This window comes from Cnephaeus nilssonii, assembly GCF_951640355.1.
Source record: "Cnephaeus nilssonii genome assembly, chromosome: 1".
NCBI classification, from domain to species: domain Eukaryota; kingdom Metazoa; phylum Chordata; class Mammalia; order Chiroptera; family Vespertilionidae; genus Cnephaeus; species Cnephaeus nilssonii.
Window position 1 is genome coordinate 71,769,888 of NC_137072.1, and position 22,756 is coordinate 71,792,643.

Genomic DNA, 22,756 nt, shown 5'->3' on the forward strand with positions numbered 1-22,756 from the left:
TGCACCATTTCTCCCATTCTTTGACATTTGGCAGAAAGATGAGAGCAAAAAAAAATGTCTAGAATAGTAGTGTTCTATTGTACTATAAATGTTCAATATGTTACATATACAGTATATCTCAATTTTGAGGTAAAACCTTTAGTACTAATCATAGTACTTATGTTCTTGATTACAGAGTATGTTAAGTGAGTTATTGTTTGACCTTGGTAGGAAGCCATGAATTATCATATATACATTGGATTTACATTTGTTCTCAATATCTTGGCTATGAATAGCCCCTCCTAGAAATATAGTGAGAAATCTGTAAAATAAGGAAGACAGACTAAATGTGAGCCAAAATATTTCCATTGCTTATAGGAAACATGAGCTGATAGTAATAATTTTACTTTTATTTTTGCCTAGCATTATCCTCATTAAGGCAATTACTTTTTCCTTATTTTTCATCCACGAAAAGCAATCTGGGTCCTACCTTTTGATTATTTAACATGTATTTCTAAATAAAGACTTAACTTTTACAGGGGCTAGTTTTATAAGCATCCTCAAATGAAGATTAAAAGCACACCTAACTACTTACAATTAGTGATGCAATATGAGTTGAGATGCTTCAGATAAACTAATATGACTCCCTTTTTTGTCAGTAAAATTAATAAATTGAAGCTAATTTCTTGATTAGTCAATAAATACTCTGAAGCAATCCAGATCACTTAAAATAGGCAGACTTTGTTTACAGGTGTCAATAAGTATGTATAGTATTTAAAATGTGTTTTAAGTTTTATATGTTTTTCATAAAGTAACAAATGACTATAATTTGATTAATTGAGCTCACATGTACATGTGTGTTTGTATGTGAATATGCACACATACACAAATACATACATATATAATTTGTTTGTTCCCCTAATAGTAAAGAACCAGATTCAGGACTTTGGATTAAGCATCATGTGAATGCACCAGGCTATATGATGCAGGGATATATATGGAGTCAAGTCCTGGCACCTGGCACCTCAGAGGTTAGCCATCACTTATTTTATCTTTGTTGCCCTGGCACATGTCAGGACAAAAAGTGGAAAAGAATAGACCCTCCCTGATCAAGTGCGTGATCCTGAGAGACTGAAGGTCTAGCATTCAGTGAGAGTCTCCCATGCGATCCCCAGGTGGTAACAGCTGTGGCTCCTTATGCAGTTGCCCCAAGCATCCTTATTAACTCACTGAGACCATAGGCTCTGAGCACAGGAGAAACCATAGTCTCTTCCCAAAAATAAATAAAAGACAGAAAATAAGGCCCTGGTTTCATCTCAGTCTTCATCAGAAGGAATGAATGGTTAAGTCTAAATTGTAAAAACTTTCAAATAAATGTGTTCATTTGGAAAAATACATTGTGGCTTATTTTTTTCTTGTTTTCCCCATGTTCTGCATCAGGATATAATTTTAAATATATAATTTCCAATTCTACAAGAAGCTACTTACTTCATTTCTTAAGTTAAAAATATCTTGGATAGAAAACAACTATTTCTGTCTTTAGACAATATATATAACTATTGTCTTGTACTTTAAAATAATGATTAGTCCACCAAATTTTGGACTATGAGTTAACCTTAGAATTCAGCAAAGTCCTTACAATAATAAATACTTTTAAAAAGAAGCTCTAAGTGTGGATTTTTTTTTAAAAAAAATGTCTCAGAAGCAAGAGTTGCCTCACATAAATGCTGTACAAAAAAGGAACTTTGTGAAGCTATAAAAATATCTACTATTTGCATAAAGGATGATATAAATTGGTTCGTTTTCCTTAAGAAGAATCTGTTAGACAGGTGACTAGTATCCATAGGCGTTGTGGGTTGGAAAAAGGAATTGTCCACTTCCCCTCCAAGCAGATCAACAGAGTTAGAGCTGAGGATGGGCCTGGAGGGAGCAGAGGTCTCCAGTTTAGTTTGTTTCAAATGTGTAGTGTTTAGCACATGATCTGTATTCGCTTCTCCTCAATTCCCATTTTATCATTGTTTCAATATATGACACAGTGGAGTCAACTTATACATCGAACTATGGTATAAACAAACCAATTATCATTGTTTTGAGGAGTAGAAAAATATACTTATTAAATTGATTTGACCATATATTTAGGCTTAGAGAAATCTGTCCTTTGCTGACACTTCCTGAGCAACTTATTTGTAGCAGGCAAATAAGCTTTGAAGCTTTCAATAAAGCACTTAGGTCAAGAAAAAAAATATCAATTTTCTTTCTATATTAGTTTGTGTACATTATACAAATAGTCTGTCAAAAATAAAACAGAAATAAAAAAGTTTCCAAATATATTAAAAATATACCATTGTTGACTTAACACATGACCCAACATAAATATAATTAATAAAATAGGAATATTAACATCAACAGGCTTGCTGTGCATCCCGGCGCATGAGCTTGGTGACGCCACTCAGACTTGTGGCAACGCCAGATCTCCTGAGGTCACCCTTTCATACTCGTTCCTTGACTTTTTACTTTCTCGATTTCTGTACCTGGAAATATTCAGGAATGAAACTGTTAGCACTGTAATTAACAGTAATGAGAAAAAAGTATGTTAACAAAAGGAACACTTATATGGACTCAAAAGGTGCATCTGCATAGTGTTTCCAGAATGACAAAGGTGAATAGGTTTAGGTTGGACAAGAAAAAAATAAAAAAGGAGAGAAGAAGAAGTAGCGTTCTGTGGTCAAACAATTTTTTTTGCGGGAGAACTTAAAAATTTTGGGGGAGGAAATGGTGAAACATGGTTAAAGGAGACCACTGAGGCCTTAACATTATCTTGAAAATTGTAAAATTTCAAGAGCATGTGACCACATTTAAACCTCATTTGTTTTTTCTTCCTTTCTTTCCTTTCTCTCTCTCTCTCTCTCTCTCTCTCTCTCTCTCTCTCTCTCTCTCTCTCTCCTTTCTTTCATCTCTACCTACCTACTTAAGAACTAGTATTTTGAATAACACACTATATTATTACATTCTACCCATCACAATGATATAATGCTATCACCAATAAAAATTAAAATAACTAGGATTTATCAGGCACTAACTAGGTGACTGACAATGTTCTAAGTGCTATACATTCATTATTTATTTTATCCTCACATTTACATTGCCATCTTCATTTTACAGATGAAGAAAATTATGTTCAAATAGGTCACATAACCTGGCCAAGATCTCCTAGCTAGGACTCATAAATCTGTCACAATTTATTTTGTGTGGTTTTTTAAAAAATATGTTTTTATTGATTTCAGAGAGGAAGGGAGAGGGAGAGAGATAGAAACAAATGATGAGAGAATTATTGATCGGCTGCCTCCTGCACGCCCCCTATTGGGGATGGAGCCCACAACCCAGGCATGTGCCCTTGACCTGAATCGAATCTGGGACCCTTCATTCCGCAGGCCAATGCTCTATCCACTAAGCCAAACCAGCTAGGGCTATCACAATTTAGAATCATCTTTCATTCAAGCTGTCTTCCAAATATTTTGAGTTGATTTTCTACCCATTTTGGAATGAGGCATGTAGCCTATGCTTGGTGGAAGAATACATTAAAAAGCCTTTGTTTAGACTCAGTCCTGCCACTTGTCAACTATATGAGCTGGGGCATGTCAGGTGGCCACTCTAGATTTCATTTTCCCGTCTTTACCAAGGAAAGAACTGTAGTCAAAGACCTTCCAGGTGTATTTCAGATTTAATCATATCCAGTTCTGTGGTCATAACTAATTAGGAAGGCATTATTATTTGATGAATACTTAAAATCAAACATGGGCAAAATAAATTTAATCTTATAAAAGTAGCACACTTCAGACATCAAAAGTAGAAGTTCACTACTTTCATAAAAAATATTCAAATATACATGGAACGATTTGTAACAGTTTTAAAATAAGAAGGACTTCATGGAGACATTTTAATAGCATCTGTTAGGACTTAATTCACACTGTTCCCACACCATGGTTCTAACCCTAACAGCGTGGCATTGTACATGAGGATGGGTGGGACTGTTCTGCGGACTGACCTGAACCACTTTTTAAAAGTAAGCTTTTATAATTGCCTGGAAACTCATTTCTATTTGTCTGCCTTATATTTTAAGATCCTAAGTTTCTGGGGTTATTAATTTACAAGGTTGCACTTTATGAAATACAAAACTCGACCCAATAAATTAATACAAGTGCCTAAGTATAACACTGGCATCATGGCTTACGGCTTTCTTTCATATTTATTATCATATTCAATACTGAGTTCTGTAATTAACGTAGGATAAGGAATTCTCTCTGTATTGTATAAGGAACTGATACTCCCAAGTATCACACTCCCTATGCATAAGGTCACATAGGTAATAAGTAACAGAGATAATCATAGAATCAAATCAAGATGTTCTGCTACTACAACTTCTTCCTAAATAAAATCAGTGCAGAGTCCACCTTCTCCCTCTAAAGAATATTTTGTCCATATTTTTACCCAGTTTAAAAGTCTGTATTGTATAAAAGTGACTGATGAAAACAGAGTGTAAACGCGCTGGCTTACCATCTCCAGAAGTAGTATATGGAGCCGGCGACTAAGAGGAGAACGAAGAGAATAAGAATCACAGTCAGAGCCACATATTCTTTGCTCAAGGGTTGTTGGACCGTTAGAAAGAAGTGCTCACATCGGACACCAGCATAACCCACCTCACACCTAAAGGAAAATGCAAGAGAAAGATCAATAAATGTTCTCAAATCATGGCTACGGCTTCGTTTTGTAACAACTAATCTCACACTATGATGTAAGAAATCAACAAGGTTTGGCAAAAGATGAATTCAAAGACTGACCTAGAACCAGGCCGCTAGGTACAAAGAGCCCCACCTTGCTCTCCAGCTAAACTGTGGCATGAAAATGCCAGTCCAGTTCAGCGGCCAGGTGACTGTCCACCTGGAATAGGTAAGTTTTTCAGGTTTGAAGTGCTTTTTGTCTACATCAGTGGAATCAATTCCCAAAATGGTGGTTGATAAATATAAGTCCAGTGGCAAGATTAAAAGTTGAGCTGCTATTGTGGCACGTGTGAGAGGGAGGCATCTGAAACCCTCCCCAGTCTGTACCCCTGAAGTATCTGTACAATTTGATAACCACTACTCTTTGCTCCCTAATTTAAAAAAAATAACTCACTTAGTAGAGCTTTTAATAGGACATATAAACTTTATGCTCATAGTACATATAAGCTGCTCCCTATGGAAATATACTAGTAGAGTAACTTCAATAAATAACGATAGAGAAGTCTAGGTTAAAAAACATCTGTTGTTTGTTTGGGGATATTACCTGCAGTATTTTTCACTCATGTCCACCAGGAAGATGCACTGTCCATGCAAACAGTAGCCATTCATGTCAGAGCTACACTTTGTTATTGACACTTGAGCCACGCGGGGACTATTTTCTGTCTTAACTGTGAAGGAAATGGAGAGTTGAGTATATTCTGTTGCCTTCTTGGAAGCATGAGTCATCCTTTAATAATAGTAACCACTGATCTACTGTAACCAAGCAGGTCAGGTACCAATCAGTAGAGAAGAATTTTCAGGAGCACGGAGTCACTCTAGTATCACATTCCCTTATCAATAGACACAACACCCGAGTCCAAAAGAAAGTGGCCAACAGACTAAACCAGACAAACCTGGGGATTTAATTCTCAAATGACAACATGTAAAGGTAGAAAAGGTAAGTTGAGGGACACACACACACACACACACACACACACACACACATTATTACTGTCCACAATTATTCACTTAACCAAAATTAGTCTAATTTTTTCAAATCTCAAAATAATTCTGAAATTTATTATTCCAAAAGCAATTTTAAGCTGAATACATTAATTTATTTGAAATAGTTTAATTCTACAATGGCTTTTAAGCTAGCAAGGGTTGCTCTGGTGTACATTCCAGAATTGTTGAGGTTACCATCTAAGAAACCAATCAAAGCCTCCCAACATCTCTAACAACGACTCCTGAGCATGAACTGGATAAACCCCGGGTTACAGATGCCTCAGTTACAGCAATAAAAATAGGAACTTTATTAGAAACAGTGTTGCAACTTACATGTACAATTCACTTTAGAATATCTTAGTTACTAAAACATGAAGAATGCTCATAATTTTTTTTAAATAGCATCTTGATTGCAATACTCTTGTTCAAATAATCAAAAAAGGGAGAAGGCAGACTAAACCTCCAGAGAGCACAATGTTGAAGGAAGACAAGAGAGAAGGCGAACTTTTGGAAAATACCTTGGTTCCTCAGAGTAGATAACATTGGGCTCAATAGCTCAGGATAACCCTTGACTCAATGACTCAACAACCTTTGACTAAATATAAAGCAAGTCTCTCTTGAGCCTACATCAGAGTCCTCTGGGGTCCTTGAGAGAAAGACTGTGCATCCATTTATCTTTGCATCCCTAGGCCTAAACAATGTGTTTGTCACGTAGTAAGTAACCCAGGAATGTTTCTGAATGAGTGCTGTGACTGCAAAGACAGAACATCACTTGTCCCTCTTACAAAAATAAAATGAAAATACATTGATGATCTACTGTGTGTACAAAGTTTCAATGTTCCTATTTTGCCTGGGATCCAGCCTGTAACAATGGTTTCTCAGCAAAGCTCTGGGGAATGGCTATAGGAAATCTGATTTTCTTGTTCCTTATCTCTTCAAGATCAAATTTCTCCATATCACTAGAAACACAGTCCCTTTTCCTCCAATTTTTGCTTTGTATGTTTTCCAGGTTGCCAGTTCATAAGGGAGTTAAAAAATTTGTTTGTTAACACAGTAGATAGTCTCCCTCCTTCCACCCCCTGCTTTCATATGTATTTATAGTCTTTGAGTTTGCATTTCTGTTAACAATATGTAATCCTTAGCGCTGTTGATAAAGTTGGGCTTACCTAAAGCTGTGCAGTTGTCTTCAGATTCTCCTGGGATACACGAAGGAATCACAGTGGTTCCGAGAACTATATGTAGAAGATGAAAACCTGTTTATAGAAAAAAAAATCAAATATGTAATAAATGCTTCAAGGAAAAAAAGCTTGGTCAGATTTCCACAATAATGCAGCATTTAGAATTTGATCCATCGAAACCATAAAAGAAAATCATTCCTGGAAACAGGCATATAATTGAAAATGAACCCCCACATCTTAGATCCAAGGGTAAAAGCCTTGGCATTGTATTCATAGTTAGCTACAGATTTAACCTGCTTCAAATGTTTCACAGGAATCTTTTCCAAGACCTGATTTTGAAGTTTGATACCGTAAGAAGCTTAGAAATTCAAAAATTGTAGGATTTCTGATGTTTTATTCCATGTTATGTTTGAAGCAATGCTCCAAGATGGAACCTATCACAAAAGAATGATTCAAATAAGAATTAGGTTCTACTTATGCTAACAACTATGCAGGACTCTCTACCTAAGATACATTCCTTGTTGACTTAAGTGCCTAAATTCTAAATTACTCTGGCATTGTAAAATGTAATCTAGGCAAAGTCAGAATATATCTTATCTAACTCGGAATGCACACACCTGCACTGAGCCATAGAACACAGTTTCTGTCAGCCCAGGAAGCATTTGAACAGAATGTTTCATCCTGTATCTCCAATGAAAAGGTAAATATTGGAAAACAGGCACCAGGGTGACTCAAGTAGTTCCTTCATTGTGTAGAAAGCATAAGATGAATGCTTTTAATCGCATAGGTATTTTCTGAAGAGAGTTTAGTCTTATCTGTTTAATAGGCATTTATACTTCAACTACTCTTTCCATTCTTATGAGTAATTCTTATATAAATATAAATGATGGTGTTAGTGGTAACATTGGCAGCAGTTAACATCTCTTGAACACATACTATATGTAGGCACGGTTCTATCCTCCTTGTCTTTATTATCTCATTTAATCCCCTATTGACTCTTAGAGGAAGATACTATTGTTGCTATTAGACATATGAGAAAACTAAAACATAAGGAGTTTAAGCAACTTTCCTAAGGGTACATAGTATTGTTGTGAATGGGGCACTTGCAGAATTTGGAAACAGACAACAAAGCTAGAGTATAATAGACATCACATGGAACAAACAAGTGCAAATGTAATAGAAGCAGATTATTTAATCCCAGAGAGGGGCAACAAAAGGCAATCCTGGGAGAAAACTTGAGCAATGTGTTTCCCTCCCTTAGAGTTTTTGGGAGAATTAAATAAAATGGCTTTTTTTTTTAAATAATGCCTAACATACCAGAGATCCCCATAAATGTTCCTTCCAAGTCAACATCTAGTCTCTAGTGTTAGCAGGATATACAGGCAGTGCCCTCTACTGGTCTGTTCCAAGATTATTTTATTTTCCTCAAAGGAGGCATGGATCTGTTAAGCAAATTGCATTTTTTTTTGCATCAGCATCATAGTTTGTAATTTAATGTTTCATACTTGACACTTCTAACAGTGCTGTGAAGTAGTTATTAGCCCCAAATAACCTTAGTGCAGTTAAATTAAATGTCTTGTCCAAGACCAATTATCCAGTGACCAAAGAAGATAAGAATCAGAAATGCACCTTTTGACATCAAACCTCATCATCTTTCAATGATTTGAAAATACTTTTTGAAGTTTAGAGCTAACCCACCCCCTTCTGTATTTCTACAACAATGTAAATGCTGCTTCAATTACTATTATAAGGGGAAAGGGGAAAAACATTTCTTAAATGAGAAAAAAAAATTGCTAAAGTTTGGATTTCATTGTCAGTTGAACAGAAATGAAAAAAGATTACTTTGTCCACATAGTTTTTTATGGAGAATGAGCTAGAATCTCATCCAAGTCCATTTGGTTCTACATCTCAATACAATTTTGCCATGTGCTTTAATGACTGAAGAATTAAACCCTTTAACTTATACAGTCTGCTCAACACAAACTGAAGTTCTAAATAGTGTTTTTACATCCTTGACCCTTCTATTCTTCCATATTTCTTCACCTGAGGAGTGCTTGGGAGATAACATTACTAATTCTCCCACCAGGAAAGGGCCAGCCAGGCCCATTGTGCAAATGTACACCTGAAGCTCATTTCTTTATCCTTTGCAGGAATCAGAAACTAGCCTCTCCTGTTCGGGATTGCTTCCAGTTGCAACCTGCGACAATATTAGAATCCAGCTAATTGTTTGGGGGTGTTGCTTCTCGGTCCTTTTTTTTTTTTTTTAGGATTTTAGCAGTTGTTAATTTTTCCATTGTTGGACACTTTGTTCCACTTGGTCAGGCCACAGGTGAAATATTTGTCTTTGTGAATTAAAGAATGTTCAGTGCAGGGCGTGCCTCCACAAAAACTGGGCTCTCCTAGCCTGTGACACTCCCTTGGACATAGTCCATCGCTCAGGATGGTTTCTGTGAGACTCACGACGTTAATCCAACATCCGGGTGTTCTACAGAAGAAATTGTAAATAATTTTAAATGCTACTCTCAAAAGCAAGCGTGTAGACTCCGGTTCCATCACGAATGTATGTAACCAATAAGGTAGCAAAACTAGTTCTCAATCGTGTGTTCATCTGCACAGCTCTTTTGCTTTAAAACAGTGGTTCTGAAGCTTCCCTCCAACTCACCTCTGCCCCAGACCCTTGCAAACTGGGGTAAAGGAGTAAGTGGAGGAGATAAAAAAAAAAAAAAAATTGAAAAACTCCACCATGAAAGATTCTGATATCTACTATCCTGTACCCTTAAGAATTACTACACATTATTTTAAAGCCATACAGAAAAGGAATAGATGCTAAAGTCATATCCATATATTTCTTTAATCTTACAGTTTTTCATGACTTTAGCAGCATAACTTTAGTGTTATCTATACTAATGAAAGGGTAATATGCTGATTAGACCAGATAGACCAGACATCCTTCTGGACGTCCTTCCGGACAAAGCCGCAGCGGCTGTGAGGGCCGAGGGCCAGCAGCGTCGGAGAGGAGGCGTGGGAGCGGCCACGGCCTGGGCCGGTCCAGCGCAGCAGCCCCTTCTGCAGAGGCAGCGGGAGAGGGGGCAGCAGAGGCAGCCACAGAGGCAGCGGAATGGGCCCAGTCCCAGTGCCACACCTCCACAGAGGCTGGACAGGGTGCGACCTGCTGTGCCTCAACCTCCCACAGCCCCTCCCCGAGCCGGCCTGGCCCCAGATTGCCCCCCACCACCAGTGGGTGGAGGGCGGGGCCAGCAGCCACAGTGGCCAGCAGTGGCAGCAGCAGCAGGGTGATGGGGTCGCCTCCTGCAGAGGGAGGCCAGAGGCAGCAGCAGTGGCGGGGTCTTCCCTTGATTGGCCCTGTCGCCTCCCACAGAGGGATGCCAGACTGCGGCTTAGGCCCACTCCCCACAGGTAGGACATCCCCTGAGGGCTCCCAGACTGTGGGAGGGGGCAGCCCCCCCCACCCCCAGTGCACGAGTGTTTGTGCACCGGGCCTCTAGTTTGAACATAATGATCTCTCTAAGATTCAACTACTTGGGTTTGGATCCTTGAACAGGGGTCCTGCTAAGAAAATAATTCACTATGATACTAAAGATTTTGGTTAGTGTCCGTGTCTCAGAAAACAGGTCTAGTGGCAAGTTCACATTGGCAACTAAAACATGAGGAATTCTGCTCAAGGTAAAACGGGGTAAATGATTTGTGAAGTCAAAACTAGCAGGTGAAACTTCTGTTTCATTACTGATATAAAAATCAAAACCCCTTTCGAGGTCATTTTTTCTGTCAAACTTCAAAATGGGTTTTAGGATCCTGAAGCTCACCTATTCATCCCTTTACCTTCACCTTTCAGAGACTGTGTCTCAGTGAAATCTCAACTGCGCCAGCAGGAAGTGGTGCTGGTGACTCACAGGATACAAACCACCTCTACCCTGTGAGTCAGGGCCGGGCCTACACCCTTACACAATATTGGGGACCGCACGCGTGGGAGAGGTTGAGTGCCATTACCTGAATGGGGGTAGCACTAAATGTTGTAGGCCCTGGGGCCTTAAGAAGTGCTTGCCCAATAGCAGGAGGGAGGCCAAATGTCAAACGTGTCTAATTACACCTGGTTTCTTTTGACCTTGCTTCTTTTGCCCGCACTGAGGGGCTCATCTAGAAGAAGGCAGGGACTCCGTGACTAGCCTACCAAGTCAAGTCAGCAAAATCAATGGCAGTTCCGGGAATAAATAGGCTCCCCTGAAAAAAAAATCAAGCACATACAAATAACCCAAAATAAAATGAGATGGGTTACAGGATAAAAGGAATGAAATTTTTCTCCCTAATTTTACCTTTTATGTTTAGAACAAAACACCAAACTTATAATAAATTGTATTATTTGCCCAGCCCAAACAGGTAGTAAAACCCGTTTTATTCACATTTTTGCTATGATCACATGCTAATCTACTCATGGACTGCTAGATTTCCACCTCTTCCATGGTAGTCTATAATTTTAGCATATGTGTATAACACAGTAGGCATGTTATGTCTCGTACACTTTGAAAGAGTGAATATGCCTTCACCATTTCCACATGCTTTTGTTTTAAATTACATTCCACTATTAGATGAGCTCTTGCTGCACCTTGGTTAAAATAACTGTAAAATCTTTATTACATTACATAATGTAAAACACTACTGTCAATACTTTCTAGTAACATCCTACTTTTCATATATTTATAAATAACCTTGTCCTTGTTTCCAGCAACCACTCTCTTCTTACAGTTTTTCAATGTTAACTTTTTAACTAAACTTCATTAAAAAACTAAATGTAAAAACCAATTAAAACCATTTGAGACCAAACAGAATGAAACCAGAGGTGGATATGATAATGGTTACAAATAAGTATTTCTTTTAATTTTGACATTAACAGATAGCCATAGGGTTCTATTTGTCAAGGGAAAAGTAAAGACTTCATAGGCCATCGTTTTTTTTCAATTCATAGGCATTATACCCTTCAATTTTGGTAGTAATTTCTAAATCATACTTCAAAGTGCTCATAATTAGTCATTATACAATGCTACACTCTTAGCTATTCAAATCAAGAGTCAGTGTGTCAAAATATAAGGGATTAGTTTATTTCACCCTAGAATAGACTTAAAGATGTATCTTGTTCATGACAGAAATCTTCTCAGAATGCAGGAGGATGCATATCACCTCTTGCATAAAGGGTACAATGCTATTATTAATCTCAGTGTTTGGAATTTTGTGACTGAAGAGCTCCTAATATGGGGCATGCATCCCCTAAAAGCCAGATACATTTCTAGAATATTATTTCAAATATTTTATTGTAATTTTTTTCCTTTCAAGATAATGTTATATGGATCTTTATGTAACTTTTTTTTTTTTACCTGTCTCCCTTCCATCTTGTTTCTCACACCTATCCCCATAGATCCAATTCAGAAATATAAATTACTACTACATTATTGTTTCAAAAGAAACATCTCCTAAAGGGGCCACAGTTTGGATTATGAGTGTTTGCCATTTGCCTTCTTTTCATTGTGGTCATATTGTATGTGGCCTGAAGCTTTGAACATGTAATGGCATCTTTAGAAACAATGACTATTATCACATGCATTCTTTCTAAAGGCCTAATGCCAAAAATGAATTTCCAAAGGAACTGAGTTTTAATCAGTGAGCATCAAAAAAAAAAAAAAAAGAGGAAAATATAAGTACACAAAAGTAACTTTAAAGTCTCAGAGTTAATTGCTTTTCATTCAGCAAGACTGCATTATGCACCTAGCACATTTGCAGCTGCTAAAAAGTTGTACTTTGTAAAAATATATTTTTGTTAAATTGGAGACTTCAACTTCAGTAAGAAGCACATATGCAACCATAGTATAAGGCTAGGATGGGAAGAACTTAGTTACACCCAATAAATAAAAAAGGAGAGCAGCTTCGCCTATATTTATTTTTAGTAACTACATGTCTCAAATTATATTTGTTCAATACATATCTATTGAGGGTTTTCTCTCTGTATGATATTGAACAAGATGCTGAAAGGAAAATTGGTGGAAAAGCTATAGCTCCTGTCCTAAATAGAGTTAATGGGTTAGACCAGTGGTTGGCAAACTCATTAGTCAACAGAGCCAAATATCAACAGTACAACGATTGAAATTTCTTTTGAGAGCCAAATTTTTTAATTAAACTTCTTCTAATGCCACTTCTTCAAAATAGGCTCGCCCAGGCCGTGGTATTTTGTGGAAGAGCCACACTCAAGGGGCCAAAGAGCCCCATGTGTCTCGCGAGCCGCAGTTTGCCGACCACGGGGCTAGACACCTGGGGATGAAGAGGAAAGAAGAGAATTCACAGATGATGTCAAGTTCCTGGCTATACAATACCAAGGAGGGTGGTGCCATTAAAAGAGTAGGAAGCAGGCAGACCAGCAGGTTTGCGGAGACGCTTAGAAACGGTAGACATGAACGGAGAACATAATGAGTGAAGGAATTTGAGTATGTAGTTCACACATCACCTATTTACACTTATTAGGCCCTTAGGAACACAAATCTTAAATAAAAGAGTAAGAACTGAGTTGATGGAGTCTATTTGAAAGTCAGATGAGGGACTATAACCTTTAAAGGTATAGGAGCCTTTCAGATTTCCCAAGGGAAAGAGTATGAAATGGAATATAATAGAACTTCAGGAAATATGTAATCAAGAGTGATTAGAAATGGCCAAGGAAATTCAAGAAAAAGGGAAGTTCAGTGTTGTATGAACCAATAGGTAGAATTATAAAAGGAGGCAGGGGTAGTCAGCAAAGCAATTATATAGGAAGAAAGTATGAGTGATGCCATAATAAATAGGATTCATTATTATGCAGGGCAAATGGTGCTAAAATCAGCAATAAAAGTGGCTAAGTTGACTTTTTTAACCACTTGAATTGGTTTTATGTTTGCATTCGGCTTACCATTAATATTAATTTTATTTGTCTTGGTAACTCAAGCATTGATTATTCAAACTTTGAATTATGAGTGCCAATGGAAAACCCATTAGGCTAGTGATTCTCAATCCAGAGTAATTTTGTCAACCAGGAACATTTGGCGATGCCTGGTGACATTTTTGGGTGTCACAACTGGGGGGGTGCTACTGACATCTAGTGGGTAGAAGCCAGTGATTGCTGCTAAACACCCTGCAATTCATAGAAAGACTCACATAAAAGGATTATCCAGTCCACAATGTAAATACAGCCAAGGCCCCAAAACCCTGCATTAGACACATAAGGGATGGAGTCTAGTTCTAGCTCAGAAACTAATTTTATTTCCCTGCAACTGAGATTCCTTTTCTCTGAAAATAGAGACCTAGGAATGGAGTAGGTTAGAGAAGGGGATGGAATTTAGATTAAATTACTCTAAGGTCCCTTTCATTTCTAAAACAATACTTTTCTTTCTTTTACTGACTATTTATCATTCAGTCATATCACTGCCCAATTTCTCCCTCTCTCTCTCTCTCTCTCTCTCTCTCTCTCACACACACACACACACACACACACACACACACACAGTGTGTGTAATTTAAAATATGCTTAAATTTTGTTAGGCATATCATCAGTGAATACAGACATAAATGGGGACACGTGGGAAGAACAATTATTAGGTCTTATCATAAACAACAAAATTGAATTTTAAAGAACTATTGCTTAGTTTCAAAATATTTAGCTTCTCAAGTACATTTCCAAAGAACAGCTGGCTGAGTCAAAACATAGTGGTGAGAATTCTAAAAGTATCAAGCTTATCATGCATCCAGCTAACATTTACCGAGTGTTTAATATTAGTGTATCACAGTGTGAATGAAAAAAGATGAGTGCAGCATCAGTAAGGAGAAACAGGGCTGGATACACAGTACTGCTTGAAAAGGGCAGGACCACAGGAATGGGAGAGGTGTCAGGGGGCTGGGGGACAGGCTGCACATTTATTTATGTATTTCTATTTTATCTTATATTATTTATTTATGCCAGGGGAGAATGTGAACACAGTCCCCCACTTCCACAAATTATGCAGTCGAGTTTCCCACAGTTGGGGGAGTCTCAGGGGTCAGCACATCTGGAGTGTAATAGATACCCCTGGTCCTGAGGAAACCATCTTTGTGACCATGGTGTGTTCCCTGTCAGGTAAATATGCATACTTATTTTTGAGTGGTGCAAGAAAGGTGGAGGGGGTTATCAGAGAAAGCTTTACACTTTTCTCTAGACTTAAAGAATGAGCAGAACTTTCACCAAAAGTGAAGAGTGAGTTAGGGTCGTCCACACATTAAAAAATGAAGTCTTATGTGAGGGATAACACTCCTTTTAAATTTGTTTTCTTGTTTAAAAAATGTGAATAATAATAATACCTTTCCTGGTTAAAATGGAGTTATAAAGTTTAAATGAAGTGTTTTATAAGAAAGCACTTGATGATGATGATGATGATGATGATAGCTCTAATTTTAAAATTGTTTTTTATTATTTTCTAATATTCAATTTGTTAATTCCATATACAATAACCTGATAACATAGTTATTACGATCTCCATCTTACAGATGAGAAAACTGAGGTTCACAAAGGAATAAATCTTTATGGAAGCATAAAATAAAAACTGGGTTGTGAACCCTACATTCTATGTACTATCTATGTCTCCTGATTCAAAACTATCAAATTTGACATATATAAATGTGTATATTTTTATATATGAGAGTGAGACATTTTCCCTGATCTGGAGGATTTGCAAGATGATTTGCATTTAATTCACTTTCATGCCTCAAATTTAAAATTCAGGATTTTTGTCCTAAGAAAATTAAGGGTTAACATTTTTTCTGGATAATTATCAAATCATCTTGTGTATTATAGATAGTATCCTAGTTAATAAAGTCATTACTTTAACCTAGAATGTCACAGAACTTCTATTTGCCCTGTAAGTAGACACCCAGTCTTTCATAACACATTGCCAGAGGATACTGAGTCTGCCATATTACTTCACTTTTTAAAGCTTCCAGAATTGCTATACCAAGGGGATGGCTGTCAGGGTGCTCCTCCCCAAGGATATCACAGCTCTGGGGAGTCTCACCATTGTCTTCCTTCCATAGGAATGTTCCCAGCAGAAATTACAACCATATTAATTAGACAATTTACATAAGTCTATATTCAGGATGAAGTCTTACAGATGAGGAAACCACACCTTAATTTATAGTCTCTTTGAAGAGGATTTCTTACATGACATTTGCATCTTTTGTGTGACAACCAGGAAATGGGAGATTCTTGGGCAAAAATGGACAGAAGACATTTACTCTTGCCATTTACTCTAGTTTCTTTACTGAGCCTTAGTTTCTTCATTTGTCAAACTGGGCTATTCATACCAACCTCATGCAGTTATTTTAAGAAGTAAGTGAGATGATATGTGTAAAGCACCTACCATACAACATGATTGGCTCACAGTAGGCATTTGGTAACTGTTAGTTCCCTTCCAAACTCCTGAATTTGGCCCCCAATGGGGAACCACACACCCCAATTACCCAAGTTGTTCATGTGGCCAGATGATGTGGAAGGCAGCTGGGTACCTGGATCAAAACCCAGACAGGAGAGGCCTGTCGTCACGTTTTCTGCCTAGAGGTGTCATCTCAGGTGTGCTAACATGCAGGCAGCTCACGAACTCTCGGGTCAACAGAAAAGATCCTAGGAGAGCCAATGTCTCATTGAGATCCACGCTTCCCATATTTTCAAGAAAATAAATGTTTATTCTGCTCAATTCTCTTTCATTGTGCAATGAGGTACGGAGAAATTGTCTTGAAGATATCATTCAGGAATATGCTCAAAAGTCCATTTGGGTATCAATGAAAATGTTTTATTTTATAGATCAAGAGCCCCTAAGTATCAAAAAGACATATAAATTCCACAAAATGGAAATAATAAACAGTTTCCTGAAATCTAAAATAAGTGAGAAAAATCATTCAGGAAAAGTTTTTCTAGATTATTTTTTGTTGGGGGGAGGGGCAATTTCAGAATTAACAGATGACCCTATCTTTTTCCCCCAGGTGCTTTAGAATAAAACTATTAGACTTGCATACCTGCATAAAGTGAGGAGAAATGATATAGAACTTCAAACAGGAACTTTCCTAGTGGCAGAGAAACGTCTGAACGCACTGGGAAAACAGAAACTGACCTAGCTCATTTGGAAATGGGCTTGGCAGCTGATGAAATAAGTGAACTATAATTAAGTAATGCAATAAAGGAGTTAAGCACTTTCATGACAACAAAAACACACACAACATAGGTGGGTAGTAACCAGGTTATTCATAGGCTCTTGCTGTCTCAGATTAGAATATTTAATTTGTGTCCCAGAACAGACACTGGGCATTGTTCAGAGGCAACCTCCCAGGTGAGGGGGGAAGCACTGAGCCACCGTGACCTCTAGGTTAAGGTATAGCTCTAGGAAGACTGTCACCTTTCCAATTTTATTATTTTCACAGAGATTTAAAAACAAAGACAGCAGAGCCACATGATTTACTAGAGAATCTTCTACCGAGTCCTCAGCACAGTTTTGGTAGAAACCAGACATCCAGTTTCCACTTACATTCCTGAACTTGGACAAGTTCCACTATGCGTAGTATGCATTTCATTAGGTCTCAACCCCTGAGATAAGGCGTGCCGAAATAACAATTTAACTGTCACATCCTGCACAGGTAGGTAGGTAGGTAGGTAGGTAGTTAGGGGAATTCGCCTCATTGCACGTCCAGAAAGAATGTGAGACGGGCAAGTTTTATTTCCTTATTTAAATCTATCTATACAGCTCCAAATTCCTCTTGAACTTTAAGGAATGAAGAAGAGAAGCAATGTATATGTTTTTTTTCAAACTAGGAAGCTTACACTAGATCCCCCACCCCCGCCCCCTTCCCCGTCTACTAACATTAACTCATTTCAAATAGGATGATGACAGGCTACAAAGCACACTCAGCGATAACAGGCTGTGGGGTGCCGTACCCCCCGTGGAAAGCGCTGACCAGCCACCAGGGTTCAGGGACAAACCCGAAATGGCAGGTGAGAGGGTGGATTGGCGGCGAGGAGCTCCAGGACCTGGGCGCGTCCCTCCGCTCCAGGTAAGTGAGAACAGCGGTTTCATTGGGGGGGGGGGGGGGGGGGGTTGGGGCTCCAGCAAACCTGGCCCCCGCACCCCCGGAAGCTCAGCCAGGCTTGACTTAGAAAACTGAGGGCAAAACGGCAGGAAAGCACTCCTTTCCCAATGGTCCCCCAGGCCCCAGTCTAGTCTACCCCCGCCCCCTCCCCACCCCGGCCCCGACGAGAAAGAACACAGCTTCAAGTATCAGCAGTGCATCCAGGTCTTGGGGTTTCTAGAACAGCAAATTTAAAAGCAAAACCCAAAAGCTTTTCGACTTTTTATTTTGCCTAATACGGAGCTGTACCAAGTCATGCATGACATATATGCCAATAATTAACTTATCAATGAAAAGCGTGTTTTTTTTTATGCCGATACCCCTCCTCCCAGACCCCACCCCATTGCAGCCCCGGCTGGAGGGACAGACGGACTCGCACGCAAGAGACGTCATTTCCAAGTGTAGCCGGTGGAAAACTCCCCGATTGTCAAATGACAAGTGAACGCGGCTGCACCGGTCTCCTCCCGGGCGGCCGGCGGCGGGGGCTTACCCAGACAGAGCAGCAGCGCGGGGACGCGGCCGCGGGGGGCGAGGCGCGGTTCCATCCTGGGGCTCTCTGCGGGGCGGCGGGCGGCGCGGCGGGGAGGGAGCTCGCCGGCGGGGAGCGCGGGGTGGCCCGGCTGCGGCGGGAGCGCGGTGGAGAGACCGGAGGGCCACCAGTCTGCCACGTTCCCCTGACGCTGGTCTGTCCGGCAGTTGAGCTCGCTTGCCCCACGACACGACTTTTATAAGGGCCTGGGGAGGAGCCTGGGGCTGGAGGACTTACTAGCGGGGTGAGGTGCAAAGTGTCCAGAGTTTCATAATGGGCCGCAGGGGAGGAGTGGCCAGCGCGCTGTCCGGATGTCCTCCTCCCTCCCTGAACACCTGACGGTGGCTGAGGAATGAAAAAATGCCCTTCGGGTTAGCCGGGGACTACTCCCCAAACTTTTCCATCTTCCCCTCTGACTCCTCAGGGTGGAGGTGGGGAGCATGGACCAGATGGATTGGTTTGCTTTTGTGGGGTCACTTGCCTGAAGAGTGGGTGGCTTTAGTTGCTCTGGGTGACAGGCATAACTTGAACCCAAACCAGCGCTGGTGTTCCCAATAGTGGAAACGATGTCTGGTTTCTGCCCAAACTCTGTGTGTGTGTGTGTGTGTGGGGGGGGGGGGGCATGCCACCATCCAGGGGTGCCTTTCATGGCCACATCTTCCTTCTCAGTGCCTCTGTTTCCATGGTATTACATGCATTTATGGCTTCACTGTAGCGAGTAAGTATGAAGAAAGTCCTAAATTATATATTTCATTCTGTCCTATTTGCTATCCATCAGACTACTGCTTATGATTTAACTTCCCCAATTTTTTTCTTAATCCTACAAAATCTTTCCATGCCTGCTCATTGCCTTTTGGACAAGACCTGCCACAAACCTGAACCCAGTCTTTTCAACCTCAGCTCCCACCAGTTCACCAAACCGTCTCGGCCCAGCCTGGCTGGAAAACTCACTACACCCTTGCTTGTTCCCACTTTCCTGCCTGTGCTGATGGAGTCACAGTTTGGGGGAATGGCTGACTCTTACTGGACCTACTCAAGTCCTACTCATTTTCTCAGTTCTCCTCAAAGGCCTGGATTTCTTGACCTTCCAGATATCTCTTTTCATTCTGACTTCTCACAGCCATTATTTTTTATCTTCCACCTAGACTCATAGAATTCTAGATTTGGTACTTCACACCTGTTGAAACTACTTGGTATTATTTAAGTGTTATTGATTGTAAGTCATATATTCAAATATGTGTGAATACATAAATGATTTTACTTTTTATTTTATTCCCCAGTAGGGCCTAAGAACAGTGAGTCATTTTAATGTTACTGAAAACATATTTGAATAGAAAATGACATCTGATGGATGTTAATAACTCCTACCTTCCTCCTTTTTATTGTTTTCTTATTATCCTCTTTTTCCCCCATCTTTTTCTTCCTCAATCCAAATGGTGCCCTTTAATGTCCAGAACTTTCATGTTGGAAACAAATGCTTACTTAATCCTTCCATCATGGTTAAGATCATGGATTTAGTAAGTCTGCTGTTGAACCCTTAGACAAGTAATTTAATCTCAGTTTCCTTGTATGTAAAATAGAGATAATAATAATAAAAATCAAGATAATGAAGGTACTTAACCACAATGCCTACCACAAAGTTATCACTCATTAAAAATACCTATTATTATATGTAAACATTGATGCTAGCACTTGGCAGGATGGTGGTACTTGGTGGGTGGTCAATAGTCATGAATCAATGCATAGTAGGAGAGAGGTAGAATTATGGGCTCCGAAATCTAGCTTCGGAATCTACCAAGAAATCAAGCAGAAAGTAACTTATCACTTAACTGCTCTTTTGTAAAGAAAAAATGAAACCAAGAAATATGATCCTGGGACTAGGTTGAAGTTTTACTGAGCATTGATAGAGATCACAATTTGGTAAATTAGAATTAGAAATAGCTTTTGTTTTACAAAGTAGATTTGGAAAATAAATAGCTCAAGTGTTAGAAAAATTAAGGCAGAATTTGAAAGAATGAGGTGTCAACTGGGAGTGTTTCCTTATTCTGCCTGATGATGAGGAGGTACTGGCAAGGAGTGACAAGAATGTATTAGTCCTAATTAATGGCTTGTTTCACCAAATACTGTGTTGTGCTTTGTGCTCAAGAGAAGGATGGGGTGGAACGCACTGAGGCGAATGGGGTCATTCCGCAACAGTCAGCTCTATGGTATTGATACGTGGGGAGGAATTTTTTACTTTGTGGCTGATGTTTGCAAGCATGAGATATCATCACTGTGGGGAAAAAATGCTGTGCTTCTCCCAAAAGTTTCCACAGCAATGTACTCTTCACATGGTGTGAAGAAATCTTTTCTTTATTGGTTCTATGTTTACTCAATTTTGTAGCCATTAGTTTTTGAGAATGACTCCATCATGACGCATCAGGGAAGATTGGCCACAGCCTCCGCATGTCTTTTTTTTTTAAATAATTGCGGACTATTTTCATTAATCGTTCATTTAAATATATACACATAGTATGAATTACAATTATAATTCCTCTTAAAGACACAAACTTATTTGAAGATAGAACAACTTGGGAAGAAAATAATCAAGTCATATGGAATTTTCCTACTAGGAAGTGAGTTAAACTAATACATTAGCTAGATGAGTAATTCCAAGTCTGAGATGTATTGGGTTTTTTTTTTTTTAAGGGGTTAGTAAATATATATATAATGCTATTCTTAAAAATTAATTGAGTCTCTATTATAATTATTAAAATGTATTTATTTTAAATTGATACTAAACTCAAGGTGGCTCATGGCCTATGTTTGTAATTGATACACAACAAACATGTAACCACTACCAGGCAGGTAAATGTTGCAAAAATAATATTTTTACATTAAAGTGGGTCCTCTTACAAGAAGTGAGGGAATCCTGGACCACCAGCATCCACATTCAGGCCCTAAACTGGTACAGCCCTACAGACCGCAGCCAGATCAATCGCTGGGCCAGCCCTAAAGAGCAACCATCCAGCCTCAGACAAGAACTTATAAAACCTCACAATTCTTCTTCCATTCCTTCCCTCCCCCATGCCTGGCCCCAAGTTGGGGCTCTTTGGGACTGCAACTGATACTTGCTTATTCTGAAATCACTGCTTTTAAAATTGACAACAGAGCATACCTGGTGAATCAGCTTTTTTATACCACAAACATATAAAGCCTTTAATTTAGTTAATCCTTAGATGGAATGATATTGGATCCCTTTTTGTCAATGAAGGCATTGAAAAATAAGGAAAGTGTCCAAGATGAGACTGCTAAGTTTCATATTCAAAATATAAGACCTTAAACATAACTCTGTTCTATTAAATGATCTATTAGATCATTTTGGGAAAAAATGGTTTTATTCTAACTTTAGTTAGATGTTAATTACATGGGGCCTTTTGAACAAGTTCAATTTGAATGAAGAATTTATGTCTTTCATGATAATTTTTAAAATATATGTTTAAATTAAATAAAATCTTATGAAATAAAAAAAGCACACATTTCCAAGAAAAATTCTGGGCTTCATATTTCCCCATAACCTTTATAAGATAGCTAGAGGCCCAATGCACGAAGATTCATACAAGAATGGGCCTTCCTTCCCCTGGCTGCCTGCACTGCCTTTGCTCTGGCCGGAGCCGCCTTTCTGCCTTCCCATGCTGCCCAGAGGCCCCAAGCAGCTAGAGTGGTGCAGAAGCCTACGTCATTGCCATGGAGATGACGCAAGCGTCCCGCCCCACCCCCGGCAGCTCATGCAAATTAACCACCATCTTTGTTGGGTTAATTTGCATACTCCTCCTGATTGGCTGGTGGGCATTTCGAAGGTACATGTTTCTCTTTTATTAGTGTAGATAGCTGTTTTGCTTTTCACTTTGACCAAAATCAACAGACTAAAATGCTATTTACACAAATCTCTCTTTTAGTTTATATGCCATCAAATATTTATTGAATGTCTTTGTAATGACATTGTTATATGGATACAGATAAGACAGATGCATCCCTGAAGCCAAGGAACTTTTAATCCAGTAAGAAACAAAATAGAGAGAAGGAGGAACATATATTGAATATATGGTACTCTCTTTTATTTAAATGACCTCTATCATAGACTTTTAAAAAAG

At 39.0% G+C, this 22,756-nt stretch overlaps 1 protein-coding gene across 1 annotated transcript; it reads right to left on the reverse strand.

Moving 5' to 3' along the window:
- Positions 1-1,670: 1,670 nt before the first annotated feature.
- EREG (epiregulin) lies at positions 1,671-18,874 on the reverse strand. The gene is made up of 5 exons (XM_079771108.1): positions 18,585-18,874; positions 6,908-6,994; positions 5,302-5,425; positions 4,534-4,683; positions 1,671-2,510 (listed from the first exon to the last, which is right to left on the reverse strand). The coding sequence occupies exons 1-5, from the start codon at positions 18,637-18,639 to the stop codon at positions 2,429-2,431; spliced, it is 498 nt and encodes a 165-aa protein (XP_079627234.1). The 5' UTR covers positions 18,640-18,874; the 3' UTR covers positions 1,671-2,428.
- Positions 18,875-22,756: the final 3,882 nt, after the last annotated feature.

Coding starts and splice junctions, on each gene's coding strand:
- EREG (XM_079771108.1), bottom strand. CDS start 18,639: ATGGAACCGCGCCTCGCCCCCCGCGGCCGCGTCCCCGCGCTGCTGCTC. Junction 6,995..18,584: donor CGCGCTGCTGCTCTGTCTGG/GTAAGCCCCCGC, acceptor TTCTATAAACAG/GTTTTCATCTTCTACATATA. Junction 5,426..6,907: donor AGACAACTGCACAGCTTTAG/GTAAGCCCAACT, acceptor TTTCCTTCACAG/TTAAGACAGAAAATAGTCCC.